The sequence below is a fragment of the Chroicocephalus ridibundus genome, chromosome 13, assembly GCF_963924245.1.
Source record: "Chroicocephalus ridibundus chromosome 13, bChrRid1.1, whole genome shotgun sequence".
NCBI lineage: Eukaryota > Metazoa > Chordata > Aves > Charadriiformes > Laridae > Chroicocephalus > Chroicocephalus ridibundus.
In genome coordinates this window covers 821,219-836,772 of record NC_086296.1, presented here as the reverse complement: position 1 = coordinate 836,772, position 15,554 = coordinate 821,219, and the positions used below count along the sequence as shown (strand labels likewise).

Below are 15,554 nucleotides of genomic sequence, written 5' to 3'. Positions count from 1 at the left end.
CAGACTGTGAACCGTGATGTGGTTTAAAATTACTTTGGGTAAATGCTAGGCAAGGAGTGTAATGTGTCTAGTGGTCTTGTGTAACATAAAGGGAGATGGCGCGGGATATACTTGGTGAACCATAAATGCTCAAATGAAGTCTGACTTTGAGATCCATTAGTTTACCCGGACATGTGCTTCAGTATTTGATCTGCAGTGCAGCCCAGCCCTCCTCCCACCACGTGGCCCCTTTTCCTCAGCATTGCTCTTTGTGGGGAGCCCTTTCTTCTCCCCTTTTGTTCAGTGGTGGACTTCGGTCCTGGAGGGCTCTGTCCTCCAGATGAAGGCTTGGAAGAAGAAGGAGATGCTGGCTGTCCCTCACGGCACACAGCCCTGCCGAGTCCAGCCCTGTGGGGCTCTACGTTGCAGAGTGGGGGTGAAGGGAGTGTCGTGATTTAGCCGTTGTTTCCCAGAGGGCCAGCTCTGGTTTTGGAACGGGAAGGTGGTGTTGGGCAGGAAGGGGAAGGGGTGCTGGGACAAGGCGGGTAGCTGGCGGAGGAAGTCAGTGAGTTGAGCGCGTGCAACTCTCGACTGTACTGCCCTGTTTAATCTGCCCTGGTCTGTGCACCTTCTGTCCCTGTACACCTTGCCCGCTGTGGAAACCAGAAAGTATTTGCTGTAATGGGTTGGTGACTTGCAGAAACTTAAGACTCCGGGTTTGTTTCCAAAGGAATTGGGCCAGATGAGTGCAGTGACTTATGAAGTGACTTTGCACAGGTTGATGATTCATCATTGGTGATGAGGCTCTGGAGAATTTTTCCATTTTTTTGTCCTGCAGTTAAAAACGATAATGAAATCCTTTGTGGTGTGTATTTCTGTTGTTATGGTTTGCTACAGGCCAAACGTTTTAGAGAAGTCAATAGGCTACTTGGGAACAGCGATGCTAATAGTGCTCTCCTGGTACTTGGGAATTCTGTCTAGCTGTCTTGTTTCTGGAGTGGGCGCCTCAGTGGAGAACTGGAGAGCCTTGAAATCACACATTTATCTTCGCAATGCTCCCAGGGGGTGGGACTGTGCTAGTCTTTTATTAATTGGATGTTCATGAACTGATCTGAAAGTGACTCCTCTGATTCTTCTGAGTCCTAAACTATTGGACCAGCCTTCCTTTTTAAAGAAATTTTGCAATGACAAGATCACAGTTATTCTTTGATATGTTTAAAATATTTAAAATATTTTTGCTTTTCCTTCCCTATCCTTCCTCATGGTTTATGTTTTATTTTTTCTTGCCTTTCCAAACATTGTCCTGAGGTGCAGTATGGACACCGTTATCCATTTAGGAGAAACAAATCACCATTGCCCTTTGTCGAGAGTTTCCCATGAACTAGTTCAGAAAGTAGCTTTAGGTTATTTTTTTTTTTCCCCTTTTAAATAATGCATTGCGGTAAAAAATACTTCTATTACTACACCAGTAATTTGGGAAGAAACAGTGCATCTCTTGCAGCTGAACTACAGCCTGTCAGATGGCATTGGCTCACTTACTATTTTTGTCAGCTTTGTCAGGACGCTGCCCTAGCTTATGTTTACACTAGAATTGCATAAAATAAAGAGAAAAGTCATAGTTAGCTCATTCGTTTTTACTGAGAGCAGCACTTTGGCTTCTTGGGCTTGCAGATAGTTGCAAGCTTGCCAGAAGTTCTCACGCAGCGCGATGTGACGGCAGTGACCAGCACGACCGCACACGTCGGCCAGCCGGGTGCGGGAGTACCAGGCTCCAAGAAGTGAGACTGGTCAGAGCCTGTCTGCTTCCTTGGAATCTCGGACGTGAACAGATGACAGATCAGCGTGCCTTTGATGGGAATTGCAAGGAAATTGTTCTTTGTTCCATGGGATCTTATATGTGGGCTGAGCTATTTTTTCTCCTTTGCATTGTAACGTTTCTGATGTAAATACCTATTTCTCCACTCCGGTTCAGTGACGTTCTGAGCGTGTGGGCAGGCCGGATTATTGTGGCTGTAATTCATCCCCATTCAAGGCTCTGTAACCTTGGGCAAATATCTCTCATCCCCCGTATCAGAAGCAGCTCAGGTCTTTGTCCCTTGTTCCCCCTTTTCTGTGGGAATTTAGTTCTATTGGACAGTTGAAAGTCAGTTCATCTCTGGCGTTTGCTTCTAAGACTTTGATCCAAAGTCAGTTTTGTGACTCTTTTAAGCGTGCCTACTTTTAAACTCATACAGAGGGCTCACCTATGTGAATTCTTCCTGCATTGCTCAGAGCAAGCTAAAATCTGTGTGTCTGCTGATCCTGCACAACCCGGAGAAGCAATCCTCATGTTAAGGGCCACGTGCGGTTGTTGCATGGGTATGTCTTGAAGGGCAAACAGGCTCAGTCGAGTTAATTTAGCTTGGGTTTAACATGTGCCCGAGAGTCAGGTTAAGAGACCTGACGATGCTGTGTGGCGGATGTTTGAGACCAGGGGCCACGTTTCTGGTCTCAATGATACAGAGCACAATTTGTGTTGTGCCCTCTCTTGTGCAGGGTTAGGATCCAGAGCTACAGGCCAGAGAGAGCTTTTTCTGAAGCTTCACAAGATTTTAGCTTCTTCCTGGGTTAAATAGGAAAATTCTGAGGATATTTTTTTTTTTAGGGTTGGGAAAGCCTTTTGCTTGGGCTGCCTCTGAAGATAAGTGTAAAAAGGAGTCTGGGGCATATAAAAATGTAGTAGAAGGCAAAGCCACTGACCTGGAAAGTGAGGGCTAACTTTGGAGTCGGAAGGCTGAAAATCTCTGACTTTCCCCAGTAGGACAGCTGCCTTCTTAAAAGAGAGAGCTCTACCCACCGTTTTGCTCTGTGTACGACATACATATTTGCTATTGTTTTCCACACTCTTAATCCTGTGTTTACCAAATAAAAATGACTTGAGGTGAGATTATGACTAACACGATCAAACAATTGCGGCAGTACGGGTGCCTGCCTCCTGCAGTAAGCCAGTCTGATCCTCGCTCTGGAAGCACCCAGAGGCACAGAACTTGTCCCTGCAGCAACGGCAGAGCCCGCGGCGGCACCTCCTCGCTCCCGCGCTGCTCTCCTCCCAACGTCAGCAGTGCCCTTATTTTATTTTTTTCAGTCATTTGTTTGAAATAAGGTTGGTAGGATGATGCTTTCCTGAATAATTACAGGTACTTCCGAAACCAGTAACTTCTTGCCCTCAAAAGACAAGTCTGTTATTTCAAAACTTTGGAAAAGTCATAGAATCATAGAATTGTCTGGGTTGGAAGGGACCTTTCAGATCATCCAGTGATCTGAAACCAACCATCAAATACATTCCTTAAATATGTTTATCAGTCAAGTCTTTTTCGCAAATGCTAGTGGCTATTGTTACTTCATTTTTTGTGAAAACATGGTTTCTTTTCAGTTTGATCAACTAGATTTCAGTCAATCTGATGAAAATCAGTTGCTGGTCTTGAGGTGGAAGGAGCTTGCTGACCAGGTTAACGCAGAGGGTATGGAGAAGATTACTTTTTTACTGCTGAGTGTATTAATCCCACTTGAAAAATGAACAAACAGCCTTACAGCATGTTTCTTGGGCTCTTTTATGCACTACAAAAGTCTTTGGCTTTCTAAATAAGGGAAATCCTGCCTGAAAAGGATGCAGAAATTAGAGCAAAGGTGAAGCTTCCTTAAACATAAAAGTGTTTTTACCATGTATGTATTTTGAAAGCACAGATACAGAAATAGAAAACACTGATAATTGTTTCTTCACCCGAGAAGTGAATGTAATGAGAAAGAGGGCTTGGGTATTTTTTTTCTTCTCTTGCAATATTCTCAATAAAGAAACAGCAGCGTGTCAGGGGTGTGAGAAATGTCGAGTGCTGTAGGAACAGGCGTTAAAGTACAGGTTAAATTCTGGCCAAGGCTTTATAGTTCACTACAAATTGCCCTCCACCTCTATCAGATGATGTGTGCAGAGCCCATGTGTTCGGGCAATGGGTTCCCGTGGGTGGGTTACGTGAGCTGCACGCGTTGCTGACTCAGAGGTGTCAAGAGCGAGATCGCAAACAAAACTCATCCCAATGAGTGGAGTGGAACGGGTCTCTGGCCTCAGCGGGGTTAAGGACAAGTTCAAGTTCCATGTGACCCGAATTGGCTAAATCAACAGCAACTATGGCTTTTAACGCCACTCATACGGTCTGTGTGGTAATTTACTGCAGATTGATGCTTTAATTGTGTTATTCCAGGTGTGTTTCTAGATAATGAGCAACAAATAGTGGATGTCATCAGACAAGGATCTGTGGTTTGAAGGTGACCTCCTTCGTGCCAGCCTAGCGGTAGCTGCTCTTGGGATACGTTGTCAGGAAAATGTAATTGCTGCAGATAACGCTCAGTGCGATGCACTCTGGGAGCACTAGCCTGGACCTTCCTGCAGCACGCTGGTAATACTGGCTTAGGACTTTGGTGCTCTTCTAAAGACGGCACCCTGCAGCAGGCGTCAGATTTTCCTTGTGACTCTTTTTTTTCCCCCTCTTGAAAAGTTTTCTTCATTCTTACTGTTTCCAATGGATTATGCTTACTCTGAGCATTCTCATTCTTTGTCTAGATATAAAATATTGAGAGGAAAATGCTGTGCAGCCCTCCATAGGCGGGCTGTTTCCACATCAGTTTTCCCTATCTAATCTAGAGTGCTCAGACTGTCTAACTAAGAGCAAAATAGTTTGACCAATTCAGATATTTTTCATTGTGTAGAAAAATTCAGAAGGGAGATGTAGCCCCCTTTTAATTGTCTGCTTTTCCCTCAACATTAGAGCACAGCACCTGAAATCCAAGTAGTCTGCTACATTTTCTCCTTGGGGCTTTGGGAATAAGTGATCATTTAGGAGATCACTAATTTCATGTCTCGTTTGGCTGTAGCGTAACTGATGTATAAATGAGAATTTTAATTCTTCTCTAGAGGATGCTTTTCACATACACGTCAGAAGTTAGTGCGTCTTCAGCTTTGAAATTCAAAGTGTATGTCTTAATTTGTCTGATGCAACTCAGTGAAGTCTTCAGATACTGCATAGGTGTAAATGGGAGATGTCCCTTTTTCTTCCTTTCATTAAACTTATTTTTCCTGTACATTTGAAGTGAAGGAGGGAGGTTTTTTCCTTGTTTATTTGTAAGAAAAGTTCCAGTGGGGGGTGGGAATACAGTTTTGTTCTGGATGAGTAATAGCTTATTACAGAGCAGAGAACAAAGCTTACAGAAATAAAACCAAGGGAAGCTTTGTTGTTGAAAAATGATTCAGACAAATCCAGCTTAGTTGGTTTTCGTGTGTTGCGGAAAGAAGGGTGAAATGATCAGGAACAGAAAACTGGAAGACTCTGCGGTCTTCGGCTCTCTCACAATCTGCTTTGCAAACTGCGTGCTCTGTCTTGAACCGGTGTTTGCTTTCTTCCTGCTGTGACTGCCGAGAGGTTCTTCTGATGGTTTTTCAGCTGATAGATATCTTCTGTAAATTTTCAGTTTGACCAGCTTAGTCTTGTTTGTGTTTGTGCCAAAACTCTGCTTCTCTCTGTTAGTGCTTACAGCTGTGTATTTGGTACGGAGGAATTTAATGCTTTCTTGACATTCTCTTGTTGAGACTTGTATTTTCCTGTCAGATGTTCTCTTGCCTTTAAGTTCTCTATACCCTAAATGGTCACAGTTGTCCTTCTCCGCATCTGTTTAATTTTAATTTATCTTCTTTGAACAGAACTAATCTTAATCATACACAGTAAGTGCTGGGCGAATGCCTGGTACAGTGCTGGGAATATTTTCTGATCTTTTCCTGAAATACTTTGATATGTTACACATGCCAGTGTAAGACAGAACACAGCTTTGGTGTATGTGTTGAGAAATGAGGGGTACTGTCAGAATATGACAATTTGTTGTATTTTCTCTCGATAGCTCGGGTCTTCAGAAGAAGGTACTTCTTTATGAGTAAGAGTTAGCCCTGATGAGCAGTGTTCTTCCTTTTCTCTTTTTTTGTTTTGTTTCCAGTTGAATGTTGCTGCGTGCATTTCTGTGGCCTGTAGCACTGTTTCAGGCACGGATGGTTACAGCCACCATCATTAAGCATCCCTCTCCAGGTGCATTTTTGTCTGGGGGCAGCAGAGGCAGGCTGCTGCTCAGACGCCTGGAATCCACTTTGAACGAGATGAACTCTTCAATATGCAGCAGCTGAACCGTGTCGTCTTACCTCATTTGCTTCAGAAATTATTAGCTTTTAGTCAACAGTCTAAATGAGTTAATATTTGACTAGTGACCATAAATTTTCAAGGCCCCTGGATAGAAATATATGAGGACATGATTCCTGCCTGGAGGAATGGACAGAAAGTCGTGTGGTGTAACTGGAAACGGCCATAAAACCTGGGGGAAGGGGGGGTTAGGGCGATGAAGGTCCTGGTGAGGCAGATGACCTGGACGATGACGCCTTTTTTGTTGGGTTTGCTGAGACTTTCTCTCTCTCCTTTGTTACTGACGGCCACATGGATAGTTGTATCTGTGTGTTTGACTATAGTCCCCCCAGCACCACAAAGAGTTAGCCTTTATTTGTCCTAAAAAGGGGATTTGTTTTTCAATTCTCTGTATCTTTGGGAAACAGCGAGTGCGAAGATGATGAGATTTGCCTAGACTTACTGTTCAAGTGCTTTATCAAAAGGAGACATTTAAAACCCTCCAGTGTCATGAGTCACTGGCCAGGCCGCTGTGCCTCCTCCACAGCGTGCTGATGGCATCGCCCTGGTGATGGGCAGTGTTTACCCTGGACACAGGAGGATAAGTGTGTCTAGCATTATTCCTAATGCATTAGTTCCCTTACAGAAAGAATTATTTACATCTAGGTTTTATAGACCGAACAGATGGTCTCTTTTTTTTCCTTTTCCGTGTTTTGGTGGAAATGTGCACATTGGATGGGGTTTTGTGATTGTGACACTTGAAAATCTAGCAGCTGTGAAACGCTCTAGCCTTAAATGAGATGCAGCATGAGGTTTCCCACAGATCCTTCCTTACTTGCCTGTTTTTCACTAAAATTGGAGACTGGCTTTTTGATGCTTCTGCAAAGCTTTATTTTCCATGAACCGTGTTGTATTTGGCTGTGGGTCTCTGGATTGATAGACTTCTGACTGCATTAAGACTGCAGGTTTAATCTTGCACGTGAAACTACACATCTTTTTCTCATGGTAATTTCTGTTAATGTGCTCTTTGATAGAGCAGCATTATTGCTGGTGTCTGTGAGCCATGTGTGTTATCAAGCATATCTTTATAATTCCATGGACAAGACTTTGGTGACCATATGGTGTCAGTTTAATTAAAATTTAAATATGGAAATACAGTGGTCTGGAAGTGGGTAATGAAGGATCTTTTCTGTCCATTTCCATACCAGTTCAGGAGCAGATGAAAGCTGCAGTTAAACAGCAGCTTCATCCAAGAATGTGAATTGAAGGTATCTTTTCAGCATTTGGTAGACAGTTGTCCACGTGATGAATATCTAGCATTTTTGCTGTTGAACTGAACATAGAAACAATACCTTGAATCATGAGACTATTCTGGCCTCTTGGCTGCTGACCTCAAATTTTTCATGAAATATTAAACCACACGAAGATGCCTTATCTTGTTAAAACAGTGCTGCCGTTTCCAATTACATTCCCATAATGTGTAGACTTGCTGAGCATTTCCAATGCCTTTTATCATCATTAAATCCATTCACAAAATCTGAAGTAAGTAACATTATACATGAAGTTATCCCAATACTATTCATTCAATTCATATCCCCATATTTCTTGAAGGTTTTATGGCAGGGAAAATTGTAAGGGGGCTTCTTAAAATGTGAAGTTGTATGCAAAGAGTAACAGGTCTCATCTTTAAAGGAACCAAAGATTTTAATACAAAATCAATTTGCTGTTTGTGAGCTAAATTTGGTACTTGGTAGGCAACATTGTGTTTTAATATTAGCATTTGGTTTGGCTTTCCCTTCTATTCGAGGTAACTCAGTGTTTCTTGTTTTCGCGGGATGAGAACCGACCAAATGTCCACGCCGGCACTGGATGGTTTTGCCCTTGTGTTGTCCACCAGTTCAGACGTGACACATTGGTTTTTCCCCATGACAGCTTCACTGGATTGTTGTGTGTTCCTGCCAGAGGCCATTGAGAAGGGTGTCTGATCCCCAAGCGTTGAACATCGGAATGCTAACTCAGTTACCGCTCATAGAGCGGGAAGCTCCGTATTTGCTACATACAACTCTTGCCGCACGTCACCAACTCAAGCCACGTGTGGGTAGAGAATCAAGCGAGCCCATTTTGATTGCTTTTCAGGCTGGTGTGTATCCAGCAGGGTCAGAGCCTCATTAACGAGAAGAACGTGCAGCCAGAGACCAAAGAGATTCAGAGAGTGTAACTAATTGATGGGTGCGGATTGTAGGTCACCTCTTCATGAGACATACGGCGATGACAGAGAATGATTTAATTCGAAACAATCGGCATGCTTCATCCGCGAGCTGCCACAGTGCCCCACTAACCTAGGCGTCGTAATAACCTCTGCTTTGGGTACCAACAGAGGATGCTGCCTGTTGGGACCCCGCGGGGAGGCGTGCTGTCAGCTGGCAGAGGCGAGCGCACGGTGGTGGGGCTTCTCACTGCTGCCGCAAAGTAGGTCATGGCCAAAAGTAGCCTTGGCTGCCATGTGGGAGTGTGCCTGGGAGAGAGGAGTCAGCTGAGAAAAGAGCTTGCACGGTTTTGGGGGTTGTTTTTTAAGTCCTTCCTTGCTGTGGAGCAGCTGGCACTCCGTGCCGTGAAAAGCGTCTGCTTTCCAGTATTCTTGCATAAAATATTTTTAGAAGTGAATATGCAGCTCTTATTTCTGCTTAGGGGAAGTGGTGCATGCTTGTGGCCTTCTGTTTTCGTTAAGAATTTAGAATTTTAATTATATCAAGTGTTTTTAATAAAACATCTTTTTTTCCTTGCTTTCTTCACGGGAGATTGGCTGCAACTGGATGGTAGGTGTGTGTCAGGGAAACTCAGGTTGGAAATAGTTTTGAACGTGAGCTGTGTATGCAATATTTGAGCTCTCTTATGTTTTATTAGTAATAAGAAATACATGAAAACAAGTCCTTTAACTCATTTTAGGACTCATTCACTCCTGCTGTCTCTTCCTGTGAAGACTGGCACCTGTTTGTGGCATAACGGTCACTTCCATGGCAACGAACTATGTGATGGGGCTTGGAAAGCTTTGACTTTTGATGGAGAATAAATAAAAGCAGATTCACCCACACGCAAGATAACCCTGTTTTCATGTGAAATGGAGAACTTGAGAGGGAAAAAAAAATGAGATACAGGTTTTCTATAGTTCTTTCATAGTTTCCTGTGTACCGTGTAGGTCTTTCAAAACAGGAGCTGCTGGAAGCCCTGGCTGGACTTGCTCCTCTGCGGCCGCTCCGTGCGCTGTTGCCCGATGCTGCAGCCTTGTCTCAGGCACTGAGCTGCCTTCGTAGGCCATGGCAATCCTCTGTAGCAGATCATCGCCTGGCTTTGCTGTTCTGGTGCTCCAGAGATGTCCTTTGACAAAACACTAAATCCCCCTCCTGTCTCTCCATGCATTAAGACATGTTAATCAACTTCACAAAATATTTCTGAGATGCTGCCCTAATTGCATTTCCCCCACGTGTTTGCTCACGTACAATTCTCGGTCTGTTTCCGTCCCCTATCATAAATAGACTGCACAAACAACGTCCCTTACCAGGAAGTTCCCCCCTGATCCGGCGCTGGGGAGCGTGCGGTGGGAGCTGTCGCCAGCTGAGCCGACACACAGAGCTGCTCCAAAGGCCGGGAGCTGACCTGCCAAGGGCACTTCTTCAGCACAAGCTTGACAGGAGGCCCATCTGCGGCAATAAAAGTTTATATTGTTCATACAGCACTTCAGTGTAGAGCTCTCCTCCTGGAATAAGACTCCAGGCAGTGCGTGTTATTTCAACTCCTGTACAAAAATCACTATTTTTTAATTTACTGTTGGCATACCAGACTGTAGAAGTGCTGGTCTCGGTGGGGAGCAGATGCCAGCATGAGCAGCTGATGCACCATGAGTAACTGATGCTGAAAACTAACCTTTTTCCATGTTATGGAAAGATGTGACCTGAAATACCATACTATTTCCCTGGGTGTGGAGTAAGAGTCCGAGGACTTGGCAGCACTTCTAACGATACGTCATACATTGACAGATGAAACAGCGCACTGCAGCTTTTGCTACCTTTAAAGTCTGTACAGCGGTTTAGTCTGTCTTTTCCACTAAACTTCTGTCAAGGTATAAATCTGAATCTCATGCTAAACTGTTTCTTAGGGAACTGTTTCCATTTTTGTTTAAAGATGATCTCCTCGTGTGTTTTGGGGATAGCTCAAGTCTGCCAGGAAGATAATTTAAAGGCTTTCCTTCAAATTATCCATGTTTCCAGCGGTCATATTTCTAAGGAAGCTTTTTCTGGAACATAATTTTTGGGCTGTTGCACAACATGTGCACAGATGGATGCTGCTTTGTGTTAATAAGTTGTTTAGGTTGAACAGATCTGTCCAGGATCATATGTTCATTTTGGCAACTCTGCTGTTCCCCTACTATTTCTTTGACGATTTTGTTCTAGTAAGAAGATAAATAAATGAATAAAGCTCTGCATTCACTTAGTCGTTTCAGAAGCTGCCGTTGCCTTTGATGTCTGTCTTTGTACCCCAGCAGTGTGCAGATGTTGGGGTTTGGGGTTTTTTTTTTGAGAATCCACTTAAGGAAAAACAGCGTCACTGGTCTTCCCGCTCCAACCTAAATATAACCTAACCTGGCTTCTTTTTTCCCTTTCCCATCTTATTCCTGCTAGCCCTCGTTGCTCTTCTTGCCAGTAAATGAGAGAGATGGTTACCTTTCTGGCAGCAAGTGGGCCTGCCCCGTGGCTGAAAACAATTTGAGCTATCAAGTGCCATAACGTGTGCTCTCTGAAGAGAGAATGTGACCGTCGATTAGGCAGGAGAAGCTCACTGACTTAGTTTCATGTGGTTTTGTTATTGCTGTTTGCCATGCTGATTGGGCGAGCAGTGTCGGCACCGCGGCTGGCAGATCTCCACTCGAAGGTGTTTATGAAAAGAGCCGTCTGGGTTATAAGAACCTCCCTGCTCTGGTCAGGTGTGCGTTTAGAGAAGAGAACTGATTGTTCCTTTTAAGAGGCCTGCGCTGTGTGTGCTTTCGACGATCGGTTTGGCAGTGAACCTGTCTGACAGCTGATACAATCGCGGGTTGGTAGGGTTGTCGGTACGTCTGAGGGCATGGCAGCTGGCTGGGCCACTGGCCCCGTCGGCCGGGCGCTGGTGGGGTGGCCCCGGTCACGGTGAGCCCCCTCGGTCACACACTGCCCCTCTGCAATGCCTGCGTGCTGTGTGGTGTTACCGAAGGCTCGCTGCACTTTGACAGGGTGTTTGCAGCTTCTGCGTGTCAGGGAGGGCTGCGGGCGGGAGCGTCCCGGGCACCCAGAGGAGTTTGCCAGCCCGATGGCTTCCCTCCCGAGTCAGAGGGCCCCTCGGAGAGAGGGCGGTGGAAAATGCCACAGGCGTTCTGAGGAAGGGCAGGAGAGCAGGAGCTAGCTCAGATTGCGATGTCCTCTCTGGAGTCAGAGGACATCACCCCGGCCTCGGCTGCCATCTCGGCTCCCTCTTCCTGGAGTTCCCAGGGGCATTCGGTAGCCGAGGACCCCTCCTGGGACTCCCTTCGTGGCCCCAAGCGCCTCGCCAGAGAATGTGTGCCTCTGTTTCTCTTCGTTATTGCTCATTGTCACGTGGGCTCTGCTACACGTTTCCTGAAGTAAAAGAAAAATTACAGTTATTTCAGGAAAGGTAGCGAATTTGATTGCCGGAATGGTTTGCTGGGTTTCGACTTCCACCAGAGGTCCCTCCCGAATTGTCACTTCTGCCCAGCAGCAAGGTCCTCGTCTCGCAGCCCTTGGCGCAGACTCCCCCTTGGCTTTCTGCTGAGGCAGAGTTGCGCAACTTCTGGAGCCTATTTGCTCCGGTTCGCACTGTGCTGTGTCAAACTGCAACGCTGGAAATAAACCATATCCCAGTTCCCAGGCTCGGGGAGCCTTGTTTTTGTGGGCTGCGACTTAAATTCCCAGGGTTCTGATGATTCAGACAACTTGCAATGTATTATTAATAAATTATGTACTATTAAAATCCTAACACTGATGTTACAGTTTCCTTTTATTTCCATGGTTAGATTCTATTGTGATTAATTTTTTTAATTTTTCATTTTCTTTAGAAACTAGATGCCAAGTCACTTATAAAGCTGAATTTTGCTAAAAACAGTGAAGGTAAGTGCAGTAATTTTCTGCGTGGGTTTTGTTTTTTTTTTTTCTTGAGTGGTTTAATAAATCCTGGTTTGTCTTACTCATGGTAATGTTACGTAGTTTGTGTTTTCTATCATGTTTTTACTTTTTGAGTAGAATAACTGCTTCTTGTGAGTGACGTTTACCTTTAAAGTTCCATTTCTGGTTTTCTTCACACTGGGGAGCTGTAAATTATTCAGCAATTTCGCTTTACTGTAGCTACTACTGCAATAAGGTACTATTTACTTTAGGGAAAATTTTCAGAAAAGGCTAAATTTCTGTAATATGTAATCTTTCTTCTGACTTGCCTATGGCATTATTTGCTCTTTGCTTGGTTTTGAGCAACTTTTTGTTTATAAAATGAATTAGACTTAAATGAACACATGGGATTTTATGAGTAGCAGCACACAAGAAAGTGACCTCGAGTTTTATTTCTGCAGGGTCAAAGATATAAAATCTGCCATCTAGGAGAGGATGCTAGAAATAAAAGAGAGTAGTGGAGATGAATTCATCTTTTACAAGGCAGATAATGATTTCTTTGAAACAAGAGTGTCGAGGATTAGGTGGGAATGAAATTCTGGAGTGTCTGTCTCCTTATCTTACCAATAGTCCATAGACTACAAGGTCTTTTCTCTAGCTGATGGATTTCTTCTGCGTTTTGTATTCCATCTGTCTTAAGAGCAGGGTGTTAAAAAATGATCAATAGTCACTGCGGCTGAGGTTTTTGAAAGGTATTGCAATATTGTGGTTTCCTTAAAGAAGTCCAGTTCATCATGCTGGAGTGGAATGACAGCAGCCATGCAGTCTCAGGAGCCTTTTCCTTAAAAAGGTGCATGCCGTGTCATTACCTGATCAAGAGAAAATGCAGCAGAAGACGAAGAGTAAAATGTTGCGTTTCTGTCTATCAGCAAACTCTTCCTTAAATCCTTAAATCCTAAAAAATGTATAGTGGTTGCTATGTATGTAGGATCTTCACTGTTCACACCTGTACAATAAAAAAAGGTCTTCAGATACTGCAGTTTCTTCTGTGTAATGATCCCTCCTTAGCTGAGTACCTCCTGTCCAGATCAACGAGTGCCTGCCCTCAGCAGCTCCGCTTTTGCTGGAAGTGGAAACGTGGTGATTTGCTCTTTTTGACGCAGCTGAGCGAGGCCTCTCGTTTTACCAGCGTCTTTCTGTACCCTTCAGCTGGGCCATACCCTGACGCCACTTCTACAAATCCCTCTCTGAGCTTCCTCCTGAATTTCAGCCCCGCGTGGCCATGGCTTTCCTTCAGCGCTGGGGGGTGAACAGAAACAGTCCTGGGCCCTTACCTGTGGCTGCGTGTGGGCTCAGCGTGCCTCCGCTGCCTGCTCAGCTATCAGTAAGCACGCTGTGGGCGCTTCCTCTCCTGTCTGCGGGTGCTCTGAGCAGTCTCTGTCCTGGTCTCTCCGCTGGTTTGGCTTTTCAGATGGTAATTACGGAAAAAGGAACCAAATAGGTCCAATGTACTTCAAAAATCTCACCCAAACACCCATCTCTATCAAACTGATCAAGTATTAATAACCTTCTTCTAATTTCTTTCTGCTGAGATCATGCAGACGTTTTTCCTTTTCCTGTGCATTGCCTTCCATCAGTTTGCGCGTTGTTGACATGCTTAATATTTATGGTGACCCTCCTGGGAAAATTCACAGCTTGATTAGAGCAGAAGCTGGGTTCCTTATTGAATAACGTTTTCAGATTTAATGGCATTCTGCTTGCCACGTTTAAGTACAAAATGCTCTCCTCTCCTAAAAGCACAACAGCTGCCTTGAACTGTTTTGTTGGATAGAAGATAAGCTTTTATTCCTGGGACCAGCACTGAAAATAGAGCACTGGGCACGTTACGAGGTACAGGGTCACGCCATCAGTAGAGCTTTGACTACAGCAATAACGTTACATGGTGGTACTTCGTCGATATCGAGCAAGGTGGACAAGGTTCTGTGTTGGGGCATTGAAGGCAGTAGATTTCAAACCTGCTTTTTCATTGCTTGCTTTATAATTTTCTTAAGTGTTACTTTTTCTGTTTGGCACTGAAGAATCAAAGCATAATTAAAACACCATTAAATACACACGACAGTGACACTTTATATTAAAAATGAATGTAAATATTCTTCTAAGAGATAATAGAAATTATCTATTTCACAACAGTTGCAGGGACTTCATGCCAAATTTAAACTTTTCCCCCCTCATCAGGTAAATACCACTGTCCGGTGCTCTTTACGGTATTCACCAATAACTCCCATATTGTGGCCATCAAGACAACTGGCAATGTGTTTGCCTACGAGGTAGGTTCTCTGTTGCATTTCATTATTAATATTTTGTACTTGATGTGTTTCATTCAAGATCACAAAATGCTTTAGAAAGATAGGTACTTCTTGTTCTTGTTCTACAAGTACAAGATGCGGTGACTTGACCAATTGTTGTCCAACTTCTGCCTTTAAAAATGTGAACAACCTTAGAATGTGATTTAAAAGATATTTCTAAAACCTTCTCCTAAGTTAATCTGCGTGCACTGAATCTTGTAGACCAAAATGAGTAGCTTTTATATGCTCCTCAGTTGAATTGAATAGACAAATCTCTTGTGGTTTTCTGATACAGAGTCATCACCAAAAGACAAATTCTCTCATTTCTATTCATATCAATAAATAAAAAAGAGTATTTTAACTGGAGCTGGGGAAAGAGCACAGAGAATGCCTGAATGGACACTTGAACTGCATTTTTATTTGTGTTCTGTGAGCATTTGTGTGAACCCAGGTGGAATTTATTATTAAAATAAACCATATTTTCTGTTCCTTCTAGAAGCATGATGCTTTGATTGCTGTGGTTAAAAGGCAAGAATGAGTTTTAGAGCAGTCTTTGTTAAATGCTTGTCGATACTGTAGAACTATTGCTCGGTTGGCTACAATTTATGATGCCAGGCTCCCTGAACAAGCTGTGCCAAGAGGGTCAGTTTCTCGTACGGTGTACTGCTTGAAGCAATAGCATTTATCAGTTTGTTATAAGCACAGAATTAATTTAGTAGCTTCTGGAGGTACTAGAAAAATATTATCACTTTAATCTAAGGAGAATAGAGGACATTTGGGTGAAAAAGACAGATTCAATTCCTTTGCAGGCAGACCTCCGTGGTCGTCTCTCTGCATGAGGTATTTGTTTGTAACGACAAAGCATTTATTCCACATTGATTCTCACTATG

The 15,554-nt window shown here is 43.8% G+C and overlaps 1 protein-coding gene across 1 annotated transcript in view; it reads left to right on the top strand.

The window, feature by feature from the left end:
* Positions 1 to 15,554, top strand: part of PPIL2 (peptidylprolyl isomerase like 2) — a 71,566-nt gene that overhangs the window by 4,434 nt on the left and 51,578 nt on the right. The window contains exons 6-7 of the mRNA XM_063350790.1: positions 12,274 to 12,325; positions 14,555 to 14,646. Coding sequence (XP_063206860.1) covers positions 12,274 to 12,325; positions 14,555 to 14,646 — 144 coding nt within the window. The remainder of the gene's footprint in view (positions 1 to 12,273; positions 12,326 to 14,554; positions 14,647 to 15,554) is intronic.